General features: G+C 58.8%; 4 protein-coding genes across 4 annotated transcripts; 2 read left to right on the plus strand and 2 right to left on the minus strand.

Moving 5' to 3' along the window:
* Window positions 1-752: 752 nt before the first annotated feature.
* Window positions 753-4239, plus strand: BESB_080830 (uncharacterized protein; the record flags this gene model as incomplete). Its single annotated transcript, XM_029366445.1, has 6 exons — window positions 753-2108; window positions 2358-2474; window positions 2797-2860; window positions 3209-3409; window positions 3642-3747; window positions 4032-4239. The coding sequence occupies 6 exons, from the start codon at window positions 753-755 to the stop codon at window positions 4237-4239; spliced, it is 2052 nt and encodes a 683-aa protein (XP_029217876.1).
* A 2549-nt stretch (window positions 4240-6788) lies between these two features.
* Window positions 6789-9859, minus strand: BESB_080840 (CAAX metallo endopeptidase; the record flags this gene model as incomplete). Its single annotated transcript, XM_029366446.1, has 6 exons — window positions 6789-6879; window positions 7161-7318; window positions 7522-7712; window positions 8415-8577; window positions 8815-8940; window positions 9293-9859. 6 exons carry the CDS (start codon window positions 9857-9859, stop codon window positions 6789-6791), a joined length of 1296 nt encoding a protein of 431 aa, XP_029217877.1.
* Window positions 9860-11858: 1999 nt separating this feature from the next.
* On the plus strand, window positions 11859-13445 carry BESB_080850 (acetyltransferase, GNAT family protein; the record flags this gene model as incomplete). Its single annotated transcript, XM_029366447.1, has 2 exons — window positions 11859-12726; window positions 13276-13445. 2 exons carry the CDS (start codon window positions 11859-11861, stop codon window positions 13443-13445), a joined length of 1038 nt encoding a protein of 345 aa, XP_029217878.1.
* Window positions 13446-15098: 1653 nt separating this feature from the next.
* BESB_080860 (uncharacterized protein) lies at window positions 15099-16779 on the minus strand (the record flags this gene model as incomplete). Its single annotated transcript, XM_029366448.1, has 2 exons — window positions 15099-15367; window positions 15687-16779. 2 exons carry the CDS (start codon window positions 16777-16779, stop codon window positions 15099-15101), a joined length of 1362 nt encoding a protein of 453 aa, XP_029217879.1.
* Window positions 16780-17022: the final 243 nt, after the last annotated feature.

A 17022-nucleotide genomic window follows, 5' to 3' on the forward strand; every position in this document is an offset into this window, starting at 1 on the left:
CACGCTCGTATTCCTCCTCGGTTTCTTTGCCTCTATGAGTCGTCTGCCTCTTGCCTGGCCTCTGCGCCCAGGCGTGTTCATTTTCTAGGCAAAAAAGGCTGAGGTGCAGGCCCCCAGACTGAGCAGCGTGAGGGGGGTCGCGCCGTGCGTCGGTCGATGCAGATCTCGCTTTGCGAGATCTGCATCGACCGAGGAGGGGACGTCGATTGCCACGGCGCGTCGCTTTTCCTTTAGAAGCGGCTGATTTTCGCCCCCCTTTCTTCTTAGAGGTCCCCGGCTGCAGCCCGTTCAAACGTTTCTGTGTATCGTCTCTCTCGCGGACCGTTTTTCTCCGTTCTCCAGTCGTTTCCTTCGGGTTTGCGTGTAGACGAGTGCCGCGGAAAGACCGAAGCCACGCGTCGCAGGCATTCACCTCGTCCGTGGCACGGACGAGGAGGCATCAGTTTTTTCGGCGTCTCGCCCCGCGATTTCCTTCTGACGCGTGAGAAGAGATACGTGAAAGTCCCTCCGACGTGGCGCAGTCTGGATTGTTTTCTCTCTAATGTCGTGGACGGTTTTTTGCGGGCCAGCGCTCCGTCGATGATGTGGTTTCGGAGTCGGCGCGCGCGAAGGGGGACGTCGATATCCGCGAGTGAGGCCGGGCGCGCGCCCGTGTAGCGTCTTCTCGATCGTTGTTCCTTCCTTTTGTTCTCCTCGCAGGGTCCTCTACTTTTTTCACCGTGTTCAGAGCACCAGGAACGCGCAGCTTGACGATGGTGGGGCGTTCTTTCTCCTCTTTTTTTCTGCTGCTTCTCGGCCTCGGGGTTCCTCGAGGCGCGGTTGCCGTCCGCTGGAGCGCGGGGGCGCGGCGGAGCGGCGCCACGGACAGTCAGCCTCTCCCCTTGCAGCCTGTGGAGGGCTCTGATGCCTCTCTTGCCGGGCGCGGCCTCTCAGGCCGTCCGCTCAGATTCTTCGCGGGGCCGACGGCGCCGGGAGCCGTCTCCAACGCCGGCGCGGCTTTCGGGGTCGTGCCCCCGGGAGTGCCTCTTCCCGGCCAAGACGCTGCGCTCCTCGCGGCTGGCCTTCTGGCGAGGCGCTCAGGGGCACCCCTTGCCTTGGGGGCGACCACGGCAATCGCGCCCGCATTGCCGTCGCCTCCCTTGCAGCCCGCTTCGTACGCCCCCGCCCTCGCCTCGGTTTCGCCGGCGGCAGTGCCGTCGCCCGCCGTCTCGGGACCCCGCGTGCTGACAACCCCGACAGCGGCTCGTCGCTCCCCCCCCGCGGTCGGGCTCCTCTCTCTCGCCGCCAACGTCGAACCCGCCGCGGGCGCCGTGGACCCTCTCTCAACTCTTCCGGCTGCCGCGCCGTCGCCCGCCGCAGACGCGCCCGCGGGAGTCGCCAACTCGGGAGTGGGTTTCCCAGCGCCCGTCCAGGCAGTCGTGGCTGTCCCGCCTGCGCTCGCTGTTCAGGTGATGGGTTCAGCCGCGCCGGCGTTGCCAGCCGCCCCCCCGGCGCCTGCGACCCTCTCCCCAGTCTCTGCCGTCGGCGCTCCCGCTGTGCATCCGATCGTCGGCGCTCCCGCTGTGCATCCGATCGTCGGCGCTCCCGCGCCACTCGGCGTCGCGGCGCCAGCTGCCCAGGCGCCAGAGGCCGCGTCCGCAGCATCAAGCGGCGGGGTCGGCAGCGCCTCCCTCGCGCCCGCCGAGTCCGTCGCGCCGAGTGGCGGCGTTGTCGGTGGAGCCGCCGTCCCTGTCGGCGCCCCGATGGCGCCGGCGACCGCAGGTGCTCAAGGAGGTGCGGGCCTGCCGAGTACCCACGCGCAGTTTCCCCCCGCCGTCGGAGCTCCTGCGCCTTCGGCGCCGCTCGCCGGGGCTGCGCCACCTGCACGCGTTCAAAGCGCCGGGGCGGCGTCGACTGCGGCGCGAGCCGCGGCTGACCCGGCGCTGCTCGGAGGCGCGACCGCGGCGGGCACTTCGCACGCCCAGGAACACACGGAGGGAAAGGGGGACGGCGGAGGAAAGCCTCCAGCTGACCAGTATCTGAGTGCTCGTGCCGCCACCGCGGTCACCCCAATCGATGGCGCGGCGGTGCCGCCCCGCCCCACGCTCGACGGGCTTGAAAGCGAGGAGGTACGTGTGTTCGTGTCTAGGCTTTCGCTCTCTCGTTGAAGTTGCGCCGCGTGCCTTGCGTCTCTCCTTCAGAGTCGTGCTTGCCCAGGGTCTCCCCCCCGCTCCTTTCGTGCGGCAGGAGGCTGGGGCGATCGTAGGCGCGTGGGCGGCGTTTGAACCCCGAACTGGGGCGTTAGCGGCTCTTCTTCTTTCCCGCGGTTAACGCAGGCGTTGTCTGTGTCTTTCTGCCTGCAGCGCTCCGACCCGAAGACCTGCTTCAATCGTTGCTCGTGTGTCCCCGTCGTCGTCGGATGCTTCCTGGCCTTCTTCACCTGCGGGATCTGTGTGCTTGTCGCGGCCGTGTTCATGTCGAGAGTCTTTTCCAAGGTGGGATTCTGCAGCCCCAGGCGCAGCCGCGCATCGCACAGGAACTCATTCGGGGTCTCGTGTAGTCTCCCGGGTCGTTTCGCGCAGCCTGGATCTGTAGGGACCAGGCAGGTACTGAGGGAAGGAGGTGTCCGTGCGCAGCGCGGTTAGCACTGCCTAGGAGAGCGGACGCGGCCAAAAGGCGCCTTCGTTGTGGAAGACACGTGCCTTCCCCAGTCTGTCGCCTGCCGTGAGCGGGCCTGTGCAAACTTGTGTTTCGCCCGCACCCAAGTGAGCTCTTCACAGGCCCTGCGGCGTCGTGCTGCCTCCGTGTGCGCTGCAGGGATTCTTCTCAGCCATGTTTTTCCGAGGTGGGGGCTTCGCGATTCTCCTGGCGGCTGTGCTCGGTAAGTGGCTTCTGCTGCTGCCCTTCACCAGGCTGCCGACTACGGCGATGCCCAAGCGCGTGTCGAACATGATCCTGCGACACAGTACACGCCGCCTGCAGATCTGGCTCTGTTTTAGACGGCGACTGTCCGTTGCAGAAGCGTGCCTGAGGGATGTTGACCCGAGGCAGGCAGCTCGCGCCCCTGCAGGCAGTCTGATGCAGGAAGCGTTTCGTCGTGCTGGTCGCAGCGCGAAGCAGACGCGAGGTGCGGGTGTAGGCGGCTTCTGGGAACGGTCTGCGCCCGCCCTGCGCTGCGCCCTGGGCGTCGTCGAGTTCCCTGTCGGCCTCCTGCGCCCGTTCTGTGCAGGAGCGGTGGTCGGCGGTTTGGTCGGCGGGCTGGTGCGGGGCTGCTGGCCCGGAGGCCTGTACTTCGGCGGCGGCTTGATGGCGTTCTCTGTCTCGATCGTCCTTCTCGGCAAACGCGGCGCGGGCGTCGGAGCCATTGGCGGCTTGTGCACGGGCGGGTCCATCGGCGGGCTCATCAGCCCCGGCGCTCTCCCGATCTCACGTGAGGACGCAGAGATAAAGTAGAGCCAGCTGCGCATGCGTGGACGCGTTGGTCGTGCTTGTGTCCAAGTGGACTGTGCGGGCAAAGTCATTTTGTGTATCTATGCATCCGCACACGGCGTCTGTCAGCCACGTGTTCTCGGAGAGAGCTCGCTCGATACCGGTGCGCGTGTGCACCCTGCTGTGGCGTGGCGTATTTTCTTCGTTGGGTCTCGCCCTCGCTTTGTTTTCAGTGGGCTGTCTGGTCGGCGTCCTCATGGGCATCGTTATCGGCTTCGCGCCGATCTTCAGAGAGCTGAAAATGAACAGCCGATACATCCGATACGGCCTGGAGAGCAGGTGAGGCAGCGTCCTGCGTGCGGGGCTTACGGGGGAGGATTGGTTCGGCCGGAACCAGGTGTGAGTCATTCGTTGGTATGCACACAAGTGTCGTTTTTTGTTATATCGGCGGCATGCATATGCACGCCTCTGTCGCTGCGCCTAAATTTCTTCAGCCGCGTCTCTCGGGTGTTATCTCGTTAGGGCTGCTCACTTCCAGTTCTCGTGTGTGCCTTCTCTCCGAGTTTGCCTACGCGATTCTCAGCTTCTCTGTCGCCTGTCTTTCGCTTGCTTCTCGACTTCAGGCAGCAGTCTGCGGCCTTCGGCGCCGGACCGAACGCGTCGCGCTCAGAGAGCTTCGCAACCCGAAACCGAATCCCTTATCGCATGTTTTCCACTCCTTTGAAGGGAGCCTCGCTCCGCAGCTCGGGCTCCATCGGGTCGGGAAGCGACCCCGAGAGTCGCCGCGCAGACTCTCTCCCCGAACGCAACGCGACAAATGCACAGCTCTAGTCACAGCAGCCTGGTCGACACGCCGCAGTCGCTGAACGCTGCATTTTATCTTGAGCGCATCCCGGCGCGGCGGCACGCAGACGCGCAACCGCAGTCGGGGCTTTCGGTTGGGATAGAGTCTTCTCGCGTTTTGTCCGTACAGACGAAGAAGCGCAGCAGTTTCTGCTTGCGGCAGGCCACCTGGAAGAAACCACGGGAGGTTTGAGATGAGCGTCGCACCATGAAGGAAGCCCTGCGAGGGATGTCAGCCCCCGGCAGCGGCGCAGGGGAGAGCGAAGACCAAAACATTGTGGCGTTTTCGAGACATAACGAGCCCCACACACATCAAAAATACGCCGCTGGCATATATACCTATCGATCCTCTTCGTATGTATGTTCAGATATGTGACGCGGAATGCAGGAGAGCTTCTACTGCTTTTTGGGAAAAAATGAAGTCTGGAGAACTTGCACGCTTTAGAGTACTGCAGGGGTGGCCTGGCACTTCTCTCAGGTGTACCCGTTTTTTACTGCCGAGGTCTAGCGCGTGCACTGCATGGCGGGAAATTTTTCTGCTCGTAATATGAAGGCGATTCAGGGTTTAGGGAGACAGTCCCTGGGGGCCCGCCATACTTGAAACATCAAGACGGGCCTGGCGAGTGTAGCTACGCTATGACCATGCATCTTATCCGCGTATGCATATACTTTTTCTATGGTTGGACTCATGTGTCGATGCTCGGCATCACTGTGAGTATATGTGTCGCAGCATACGTACGGAGGTCCCCCGCACTGCGCTGGTCAGGGAAACAGATTCTGTCGAGCAGGGACGCCTGGGCTGCAGGGTGCTTTTGTATAAATGGGGCGAACTTCTCTAGTGTGCGTTGTTAACGCACATCGTCTGTATATGTATCGTCTGTATTTATGAAAAAAATTTACGTATGTATAGATCTGTTCGTCAAGCTCTGGACGGCACAGGTGTCCCTCGACGCGGGTAAAATCGAACATGTATGAGGTCATCCACTGGTTCTCTTGCGTGTGCCTGAAATCGCGCGTGCTGATGTGAACTATGCGGTCGGCATAATCTCTCGATCGCGCATGTGTAGATACACAAGCGTACACATATTCGTGTGCACAGTCGTGCCTGCAACTCATGACTCTGGCGTGCCTCGTGAAAGTATGTTCCCGATGGATTCGCGTCCTGACGGCGAGACTTCCAGCGCATCATGGGCTCATGCGCACCGCAGCAGGCGTCCAGCGTTGACACCTGCCGTGTTGCGTGCTTATTTTTGGTGTGTGTTTCCGATGATCTGCTTCGTGTGCAGTTCTCTCATGCCCGCGGGAGACGTGCGCGGAAGGTGGTGTCCTCTTTCTCTTCGCTGGCGTGTTGTAGTGGGGGCCTGGGAGTCTGAGCCACTAATGAAAACGTTTTTTGCGGCAAGTAGCCGGTGCATATTCTGGAAAGCCGCAGGCACGGCGCGGCGGCCGACGCAGGATTCGCCGAAGTCCTCTTCACGAGGACGTCCGCTCATGTGAAAGTGGAAGGACTGTCGGTGCGGCCTTTCAGGTTTAGGGAGGGAAGAGGGAGAGTGAAAGGCTGAGGATGCACATTTGTTGTTGATCAGCTGTGTGGGTGCAGGTTTCTGGTTCTTCGCTGACGCGCGGGGGGGGTTTCCTGGGTCCCAGGCGGGTTTCGGCTCGAAGGCGCTGCCCAAGCGAAGCAGAGGAGGAGCGCCTCTGGGTTGGGTCAACTGCAGATCTCCCGTCGTTTTGTGTGCGTCTGTTCTTCTGCGTCGCCCTCTCGTGATTCGAAAGAGAACGGATTCGCTTCATGCAGTCGAAAAACATACCAGACTTTTCTTGCTGGGAGACGGTTCAGAGATAACGCGTTATCGAATTCGAGATGCAAACCGCACACGCTTTGCTGCCCTGAACCCTAGGAAACTTTCCGCGAGGAAGGCGAAAATCTGTACGTTGCGTTCCCTGCGCCTACCCCAGGCATCATCGCAGCTCACTACGTTTGCGCACACGTCTCTTCACCAGGTGTTCTACGTGGATGTCCAGGTGGATATAGATAAATAATTTAGATACACAAGTATTATACAGATATAGATATACGTGGATATTTGGATGTTTGTGCGTGGACGTGCCTGCAAGGCAGTGGAGAGATAGGGCAGGCGCGCAGAGAACAGGCTCGTGAGACGCCGCGGACGCCGAGAGGTGTCCGCGGCTGTTGAGATGCGTGCGCAGGCGAGTCTATCTTCGTAGAAAAAGCATAGGAGTCGCTGCCCGGCCCAGAAATCCGCGAGTTTTGGGGGCGCTGTGTGTGTCTGTTTGCGACGAGCCGAGCGGCGTCCTGCGTCTATGCCCGCCACCCGAGAAGGTCGCGTGCGACTGTTCAAACAGCGATGACGATTGACCGAGGGAAGCGAGTGTCGTCGCACCGGACGATAGTAGATCGGAGTGACAAAGCAGTTCCGGAGGAACAAGTCGCAAAGGAGGTTCGCCAGAGAAAACACGTCTGTTGGAGGATTTCGCCCAGGACGACGCAAGTCCCCATGTTCTTTCCCGTCCCCTTAGTCTTTCTTGGCCTGTTGGGCCTCGATGTTTTCGATGGCGCGGAGGCGCTCCAAAAGTGGAGGATGGCTGTAGTGCCAGAACGAGAACCTGAAGGGGACAGCGGAGCGGAAAACATAGGAAACTGGAAACGTCTGCTGCCTCCATAAAAGGCTCGTTCTGGCTGCCACGGGTTAGCCTGGGTCAGCCGTGATGAGCACGCGCGCGTGTCTACATAGAAAGCGATGGAATAATCAATGCATAGAGATGAAGACAGATGTGTACGGGTGCGAGGTAAGCGATGACTGTATGAACGACAGACAGATTCCGGTTTCTCTACCTCGCGCAGGCATAGTAGAATCACCTGCGCGTACGATCTAGGTGGGGCTTACCACGGATCGGGGTCGAGGCAGGACTTGTTCTCAGTGTGGATGGCGGTCAGTCCCTGCTTGAGAGGCTTGCTGTAGCCGAGTTCGCACGCGAAAGCGTCCGCTTCAAATTCGTTCTTTCGTGAGTACATGGTCATCAACAGCGAGAGGAGCGTGTTGACCTGAGCAGCCCGCCACATGAAACGCGCGCACTCATCACCGGGAGGCACGCAGCGACGCACGCAGAAACACGAGTCTCTGTCTCTTTGGGAAGAGGCGAAGCAACGGCGTCCGGATCCCCCCCTCTCCCCCTCCCTGCCCCTACAGAGGCTCAATCATCTCTGCGTAACGCCCCGGACGCGCGGCTAGAAAAGTGAGTGCGTACAGGCAAGAAGATGTTGGAGAAAAGCTTGAGGCCGATGATGGATGCGCGGGTGTCGCTGTAGCCGAAGCTGTCGAAGAGCGCCGCGTTCCCCAGGACCAGGCCAAAGAGGTAAAACGTGCAGAAAAGCTGCAGGAAGGTGACAGCCATCATCTTCGTCGTGTGGTTCTTCTTCCAGTGTCCCATCTCGTGGCCTGGCGGCAGGGAGAGACAGAACAGACGCATACACTCACACACCGCGTCCAAACGCAAACACGAAAAAGCGCCCCACTCTCTTCGGCCTCCCCCCCTCCCCCCGCTGTTCACAGTCCTCAGTCGGGAGTTCTCAGGTTTTCGCGCGAGTCCCTCGCTGGTCTTCCGAGCGAACGCTGCGCGCATTCCTGGCGACCGAGACGGCAGGGGACCTGCTACGTGGCCAAGTAGATACGCGGAACTTGACAAGCGTTGGTAGATGTATATATACGACCAAAGCATGAGTCTACTGGATTTTGTAATACACAGTCCACTGGACTGCTTAAGACGGGAGGCTGTGTCGCAGAGACCCGTTCTGACCGGCGCAGCCCGAGTCGGACGCGAGCCGAACGCGTGGAAAAGCAAGAAATCTGAGTCCACAGTATAGTCTCCTCGGCTATTAGTGGTAGACCTACTCCACCGGCGACTTTTTTTATACAATGTAGAGTAGCTACTATATACATCTTACTACCTCGATGCTGTGCTTAGACTAAACCAACGGCCACCCTGCGTCGGAAGGCCTCGTTGCGCCAACACGAGGCGGCGGAGACGGAGTCGGCAAACCTGCTGCCGCCCTTTGGGCGCGATTGCGTTTCTAGAATCACGATTCTGCCATCGTCACTCGCGAGCGCAGGATATCAGCGTGACGGCGCGAGAATGCCTACCGAGAATCGCGAGAATTTGGTCATGCGGAAGATGCAGCAGCGTATCGTAGAGGACGATCTGCTTAGACCACCAGAAGCCGTAAAAGTACGCGTTGCTGTGTCCAGAGCGCTTCGAGTTGTCCATCTCGTACAGCTTGCCCAGCGGGAAATCCAGCTTCTTCGCCTGGAAAAGGGAAAACAGGGCGCGCCCCGAGACGGTAAGGAGAAATGAAGGTACGAGCTTCGGCCGCGCATGCGCGTGCTTTTACGCGATTGGTGCACACCCGAAACCACCTTCTTGGGGTTGCCGTTTGCCCTCGCTCGGATTCCGGCCTGGGCGCCCGCGACCTCTCCGCGCCGGTTTAGGGTTGCCCAGCCTGGAGTGACTGCATTCCTTTTCACAGCTTTTTCTCTTCCTTACCAAGTCGTTGATTTTGTCACGGAGCTCCTCGTCCTTCAGCGGCTCGAACTTGTTGAAGAGTGGCGCAATCAAATTCGGGTAGATGAACATCAAAGCGAAGGAGGTCGCCACCGAGAAACCCCACAACTAAAAAAACATTGCGCAAGTGGGAGAGAGAACAGAGCGAATTGCATACTTGCACTCGCAGATTCATTAGATCGAGACCAGAAACTCTATTGTGCGTTGCACGCGGGTCCCCGGGCCCAACGCGGAGAGAAATCCACTCTGTGCAGGCGAGAATGTACCTGACCAACGGGGGCCGTACGGAAAGCCTCAAGATACAAGAAAGCGCCTCGAGACGAGACCAATCTAGATGCCAGATAGTGAGCATCTCGCGTATCGCCGCCGCCATGTTGGCTGTTGGTGCCTTGTAATACTTGCCCGCGTGAAAATTTCCTTTTGTAAAATCTCTCGGGTTTTCTGTTGTCTTGAGACGTACCCAGAGGTAGAAGGACTCGCCACCCCACTTGATGAGCCAGATGGCGGCGCAGGCGAGAGGGGCTCCGATGACTGCAGTCAAGCCGAGGCCGAGGAGTTTATCTTTGACAAAGAGACCAAGCGTTTTCTTGTTGAATCCGTGTTTTTCCTCAACGACGAAGTCCGCGTACAGCTGGAAGGGTGTCGAGATGCACTCGCCGATGACGGCGCTGAGGGCGAGGTCCGCGAGACTCTGCAGGTACTCGTTGCCACCGCCGGTGAGGCGCCCAGCGAGCCGCCAGAGGTACGGGCCCAGGAAGCACGCGGTGGACAGGAGCGAGACAGACGTCTGGAAGAGTGAAGAAAAGATGCCAAAGCGCATCTTGTCCTTGTTGTACGCGTTGCTCTTGCCGTACTCCTCGTCGCTGACGAGGTGCGCAAGCTTCGCAGGTGGTTTCGGCTCCTCATAGCGACGCAGCTGACGCAGGTTCAGATACTGCTCAAAGCACTCGACGGAGAGCGAGAAGCCGAGGTAGACGTGCAGCCACGGCACGTTGCTAAACCAGTGCGGGAGGCTGAGGAGCCCCATCGCGAATGGCAGACCGAAAACGGGCGAATGCGCAGAAACGAGGAGAGGAGGAGGGGCGGGGTTCAGCCTCCAAGCTGGGCGAGCGAGCACTGAGACAGAAACAGATGCGCGCAAGGCGCCAAGGCGCAGGATCCGCAGGTGACTCTGCGGTTAGACGGCTGAGAGAGGAAGAGAAAGCCGAACCAGACAGGTAAGCAGCTAACGGACGGAAGCGCAGAGGCGGCTTGGGGGGAGACGGGCACAACCGAGGACGAAGCGGAGACGTGGAGCCGGAGAAGCACGCAGTCGCGGAAGAGCCAGGCGCCTCCACCCGAGCGAGGCAGGAGAGGAAAAACCGAAAAGTCAGAGCAAAACGAACAGAACGAGCAGGATGAATGAGACAGAAGCTAGAGGAAAGAAAGATCAGCGAAACAGGGACGCACACAAAGTGATGAGCAAGTCGAACGACCTGGTGTGCGCGACAGCGCGCAACGTTCTCAGGTGTAGATACACCGCGGCCGTCCACTAAGGCTTCGAGGTGAAAGCAGAAAAGAGGCAAGAGGCAAGAACCTCTCTTCATGTTAGAAGAAACGTCGAATCCGAGTTTTTAGGCTCCTTTCGATTTGACTGTGCACCTGCCTTCTGTGTACTTCAGTCGGCCCTGACGAGAGAAGACACCGTCTACTCAGAGTGCTCAGGTCCCGTCCCCGTAAATAAGCCGAGTGCGACTTTGCCGAATAAACAATCCGGCGAGGCACCTCGCTCAGACACTCAAGGCTCGTCGTCGAGTTTCTTTGTTGCTCCACGTTTTTTCGTGCTCCTTTTTATCCAGTAGTTGCAGAGCTTTGTAGAATTTGAGTAGGTTTGCCCGTGTTATTTTTTCGTCCCTGCTGTCGTTCCTGTTGCAGGGCGCGTCTCCCTTTTTCCCAGCTCTCCCCTCCGGAGTCTCTCTGCATATATAATTACCTCGGTACTTTTCTTCTGCGTTTTGTTTCAGCTCCTTGCCTAGTCCTGGCTTCGCACTTCCGCGAGGCATTTTCTCAACACTGTCGATCGTAATCGAAAGCGCGACGCAGCAGAGGAAGGGGGCCGTTTGGGGCTCGCCTTTTCGCGCCTGCCTTGCCAGACCCGCTGCGACTTGAATTCAGGAAATTGTGTAGAGGGAAACGTTTTCGAATTTTTTCGCGTCTTCGTAGGCGCCGTTCCTCGGCTTTCTCTCAGAGGTGTGTCCCTTTTCGCTGGCGGCACGCTGGAGGCTTTTCGCCGGAAGCTCGTGCGGTGGAAGGCATCGGCGGTGAGTGCCCTGCCTCCCGAGGCTCGCCTGCCTTTTTCTTCGCACGCTTCCTCTTCGTTTCTCCACTTGCGGTCTCTCTCTTGACTCTCTGGAGCGTTTCTGCGCCTCTTTTCGGCACGTGATCCGCGCAGGTGGGCGCCGACGCGTCTCCTCTAGAACCAGGGTTCGTTCTCTCTCAGCGCAGCTGCTGGCGATCCGTCGTCGGCGGCTTGCTCGTTGCCAAAATTCTGAAGAGGAACGCACCCGAGAGAGTGACGACCCGAACGGCAGCCTCCGCGCTGTCGTTGGGGCGTCGCTTTTCCCCCTTCCCGGGTTCCGGGCCTCCCAAGAAAAAGAGAAAAAAGCTGACCTGAATGACAGGCGTTCTCTTCAAGAGTGGTCTTCATCCTCCCGCTACCCCGCATCCAGCATTTTCCGCAGAAAGAAAACCAGGCATGTCTCAAGAGCACCCGCCAGCTGTCGTGGGAAGATACTTTTCCCGTTGGAACCAACGGCAGCGTGCTCTGTAGCCGACAAGGACATTTTTATTCCTCGCGTCCTGCAGTTGTGTTCCTCCTCAGTGACCGTTGAGACGTTCGTCGGCGTCTTTCCTCCTTCCGCCGCGCCGTCTCTTGCCGGCGGCTGCTGTGCATCTGCGTGCGGCGATCGCCCTTTTTTTGCGGGGTGTGTCGTCTTCTTTCGCGGCTTTCTTCGGCTAGTGCTTTGAGGTTTTTCCATGTCAGCGCAATGTTGCTCGCGGCCGGAGACGTCTTGCAGAAGGAGGGGCGCGGTCTGGGCGCGTCCAGTCGGGTCCCGGCGGGGAAGCTCGCGGACGACGACGAGCGAAGGCGCGCGGCGCTGGTGACTGTCGCGGCGGCGCTCGTCTCTGCGGTCTCCTGCCTCGCAAGACAGGAGGGGTTCGAGGACAGCGCCTCTGCCGGCGCAGGCCGCGCGTGCGCCGCGGAAGACGCGACGGAGGCAGCGGCACGGTTGGAGCGCGACGCAGACACAGGCGAGGCGTCCGCTGCGGAGAAGCGTCGTCACGCAGCGCCAGCAGCGGAGGCGGAGAAGAGGGATGCAGTTGGGATTGAAAAGGATGCAGCAGCGAGCGCTGAAGAAGCAGGACGGCGGGGCGAAGCGCAGAGCGAAAAGGAGGAGGGTGAGGAGGACGCGGGCAGGCAGAAGCTTGGAGCCCCGCGCGCGCCGCGTTCTCGCTCTCCTTCTTTCTTCCCCGGGTGCGCAGAGACGGTCTACGTGGATAACGTGCTGGCGCGGCTGCAGGATCCTGCGATGAAGCAGCTGATGGAGGAGAGCGACAGTCTCGCGCTCCGCGTGTTTGACCAAAAGTGCCTCGAGGTTACCTCGAAGAAGAAAAAATGGCTGCTGCGGGTCCTCACGGAGGCCCCCGGGGCCTCGCCGGCGCGGCCCAGGCGCTGTCTGGGCTTCATCGTGTACCGCGTCGACCTGGAGCTGCAGGCGCTTCAAGTGGGGAAGGTCGCTGTGCTGGAAGAGTGCAGAGGCCGGGGCTTCGGCAAGAAACTCGTGAAGGGAATCATTCAGCTGGCTAAAAGCAATCGCGCGTTGGTCTACGTTAGCTTGTCTGCCTTGGCATCGGGTAAGCGCCTTCGTCCCACGCAGATGTAGCCGCACATGCTCACACACTCATATACATACATATTTTCAGATTGTTTCGTGGAATGCGTGCTCAGTTGCTCTCTTTGATATGCATACCCTCGTTGTCTGTGGTCTGTGGACTGGTGACTCAAACACTTTAATGAATTACATTTAGGTATAAGTTTTCTAAGTATGGTGTCGACACAGTGTCATCGGGAAGTCTCGTGCGATTCATGCCAACGCCGACAGATGGACCTGTGGATTTTTTTGTGGATGGTGCCAGTATTCTTTACGCGTCCGTGTATATGCAGTTCTGCGACGGAAATTCATATTTATTATTTAAAGAAAAGAGAAATAAGTGGCAAATTTTGGAAAATATTATTTGCTTTTTTTAATCTCAATATTTCCGGTACAAGTATTTATAGTGGCGGTGCGTGCTACTGTGGCACGGTCTGCGTAGCGAAGAGACAATGGAGCAAAGGAGGACGATCGTCTTAAGCTAGAGATAGAAGGCGCTTGGCTGCCGTATCCTTTGTGTTCATTTTTTCAGCCGTCGGCTTTTATACGCGTCTGGGGTTCAAACGGCACGACGAGATCAACGTGGCTCAAGACGACGAGGAACTCTGCGCGTCGCAGGTGTACATGGAGATGCAGCTGAGGCGTCGGGTGTGCGCAGGCGCTCAACAGGTCAAAAACCAGAAGAAAAACAAAAAGCGCTAGAGCATTCAGGACAAAACTCTCGGCCTCTGTCGGGGCTCATGGTTGCGGGTGTTTGTGCTGTTTTATTCGGGAGCTCATGTTCACTCCCTTTTGCGTTCGCGCCTGGACGCGGCGGCGTGTCGGCCTTCTGCGTCTTCCTCTCAGGACGCCTCTACTCGTGCGTGCTTATACAGTTGCGAATTGGAAATCCGGCCTTGCGCATGCAGGTGGCCTGTATAAAATTTACATTTTCAAGAGAGAGGAACCCAGCATGCGGGCGCGTGGGTATTCTTGCGTAGTGTGTGTGTTTACGTCCACATATATGCGAACACATGCACAGGTGTCTTTCTTTTGGGGCCCTGCTGGGCAATCATTCGGCGATTGGTCAGTTGTGTATTTCGAGGCCTAAAAGAGCATACGTATTTTTGTTCTTTGTGTTCCCTTTCCGTCTAAGTCTTCATCGGGGCCCTATTCTCTCAACGGGCGAAAGCAGCGTCTTCCCCGTGTCGTTACTTCGATGTTAAACTTTAAGCAAAAAAAGAGGGGGACTGTAGTATAGGCAAGCACTCTGAAAAGGCTAATTGTTCGTTCTAGTGGCGGGAAGCCTTCTGCGCACCACGGCAGACGAAGCGGCTGATTTGGTCGGATGTCCGCTATTCTTTAGTCTTTCGCCCACGGGCGCCGTGTATTCCGTGGTACCGAACCAGTGCAGACTAGGCAGGAAAGATATCCTGTCTGCGTCCTGTTTGTCTACAAACTTCAACTGAAACTGTGAGGCATCCCCCGCCCCCCCCCCCCAAAAAAATGCCTGCAAGTTTAAGTACCGGGAGCTCCCGCCTTCTGAAAGCAGGATGCTTAGGAAGGCTGTGGATCGTCAGCGACAAAACTAGGGTTACACCCGCGACAGTCAGAGAAACTCTTGAGAGGTTGAACAAAATTCATTCCGAACGGGAAATTGCGGTTTGCAAAACGGGACAGTCATTGAACGGGCTCAGGAAATAAGACAAGAGCTCTATCCCCCAATGCAAGGGGCGGACATCGATTCACAAGATACGTCTCCCGCGGGAGTACAAAAAGGCAAAAGTGACGTCACACGACAATCCGGCGCTTCCAGTTGGAGTGCACATACAGGCAACGACGGCTGCCAACGCCCAAAAAAACCAGCTTCCCTTGCACTCTGTCTCACTATGAACGGCTGTCTCAACTACCACTCAAGCCTCACTTATCAAACGCATTACAGCAGGGCCCGCGCGAAGTCCCATTGTATGTATGCATCAGCACACCCATCGTCATCACGTGTGGCACGCTCGCTGGCTCATACACAGCAGTCCCTTCAAACCTGGAAACAGCTCCCTCGTCTAACGAATGCATCAACTCATGCTCGAATTTGCACCAAAGAAACGACTGTGTAAAGTCCCTAGCTTGCCCTCGCTGTCGAGGGCCGGCTGCGTCGCGCTCGGACACCGCCCGCGGGGACGAACGACGGTGACAGTGCCCTATCGGCGCTACGTCCACAAACTGTTCGAAAAGTCCGCCGTGCGAACTGCCTTCTGTTCTGTAATATTTTCTGTCGCCAGCGCCCACAGGCAGACTTTCGCAGGAGCCGAAACGTAGGCAGTGATATCCCCTGTCAACAATGAAGGCCAGAAGCAGTTCCAGTCAGTTTACAGGCGACTACTTGCTTTCATAGTCTTTGAAGGCAGTGAATACTGAATTCGTGTTGTCGTACATGTACTGCAGCTCGAGGGACGCGCCGTAGTGCGCCGCGGCTTCCCCCGCCCCAGCGGCGTTCAGCTCTCCAAGCGAGTCCAGCGAGCGCGCGCCTCTGAATATTCCGCCGCCGAGAACTGGCAGGCGAATGCCGGCGATCCGATTCGCTTGCCCAAGCGGAGTTTTGTTGAACATTGTCACAGCTCCATAGAGGTGATCAATCGTAGCCACATCTGCTCACACGCGATCAGCAGCCACATGGAAGAAGACAGCGAGCGCATTCCAATCCCGTGCATCCTACGCTTCTGGCACAAACAAAAGCAAAATCCTCGAAAGCTGCTGCGCAGCTTCTCGTCTCTACCGCTGCTGCTGCAGCCTGCCTCCGGTGCCGGCGCCTCGAAGGCGCCCTGGCGCAATGTGCTGCCGAGGGCCTGCGGTTGAACGGCAGCTGCATCAGCAGTCTCAATCTCTGATCCTGCCGCATCTAGATCCCCCACTCCCTTAACTGACCCCCCCCCCCTTCTCCACAGACTTCTCTTTGCTGCGACTTACACGCTGACGCGTAGTCTTCGTCATTGGCAGAGCCGCGCGGGGCGACGGTGTAGAGCATGACGTTGTTTTCAGCGGCGCCGTAGGGAGTCACGGAGGGTTTCAGGAGGTGGAGGAAGGCGACGCCGACGTTTTTCCCCGTTTCGGATTCTTGCCAAGCGACTCCGGGGGCGAAGCGCACATAGGCGAACGAATCTTGGAAGAGAGGCGAGGTCTTCCCAGTGTGCATGTGGACCAGAGTGCCCGGGTTCGCGACGGCGCGCTCCAGCAGCTCTCTCTGCACCTTCGCGCTGTCTTCCCTGATGGTGGACGCGTTCAGCTCGAGGTTGTTTTCAGCTCCCCTGTTTCGGAGCATCGCGGCGAAGGCGCCGTTCACGCCGCCGCCTCCAATCCACAAGTCGTTGTGACCCGCGTCGACTGTGGCGATGCGCTTTGAGGGCCTCGGGTCGTACAGAGGCGTCAGCCCACTGGGGCCGTCGGAGGCCCCAAAGAAGGTCACCTTCAGGTTGTTCATGTGCGTGAGTGCGTAGGTGTCTTCTGCGCCTGCTTTGGGAGGCGCGCTGTCAAAATACAGCCGATCCACGAAGAGCGATTCGCGCCGAAATGGAGGAGACGCAGGCGGCGTGGGCGTCATCGGCGGGCTCTCTGAAGAGAAGGACTCTTCGGGGTCCTGCTCCCTCGAGCGGCGGTAGTACCGCATCCCGCCGTACATCACGGCAGCGACGACGGCGACTGCAGCCAGCGTCAGCAGTGCGCCCAGAATTTTCTTCTTCTTCTGACCAGCTGCCCGACCGGCGGGCGTGGAGAAGCGCGCCCACCCCCTCCGCGACCCCGGAGGCCTGCTCGGGCCTTCGTGGCTGCGCGTGCTGTCTCTCCAACCCATCCGCCGCCAATAGTCCTCGATGTAGACGTCCGCGAGGGGGTCCTCTGGGCTGTGAACCGCGTCCGTCGCCTCGGTGTTCACCGCACCGTAGTCGCCGTCGTCGTGATAGGCCGCCGACGACGGAGTGGTCAAGAGGCAGTAACTCAGAGCGGCCAGAACGGGGTACAGAAACCACCGCCGCCTCGTGGAGGCCTGCCTCGATGAGCCGCGCATCTCTATTCAATCCTCTAAGCACGAAACAGAACTTCGAAAGATACCTCGCCCCCCTTCTTCCTGATGAGGGGGAAAAAGGGGTAGCAACTGCCAAAAAGTCGCGCAGCCTGATCGTCTGTGTACGGGTCGCTGCAGGCCTGCATGCCCGAGGCCGCGACTCTGCGCGTAGTATTCCGTGCCGCCGGCCGCGCAGGCGGGCTCAACTACGAGTGTGGAAACGAAATTCATAAACAAAAACCAGAA

The sequence above is a fragment of the Besnoitia besnoiti genome, chromosome VII (genome assembly GCF_002563875.1).
Source record: "Besnoitia besnoiti strain Bb-Ger1 chromosome VII, whole genome shotgun sequence".
NCBI classification, from domain to species: domain Eukaryota; phylum Apicomplexa; class Conoidasida; order Eucoccidiorida; family Sarcocystidae; genus Besnoitia; species Besnoitia besnoiti.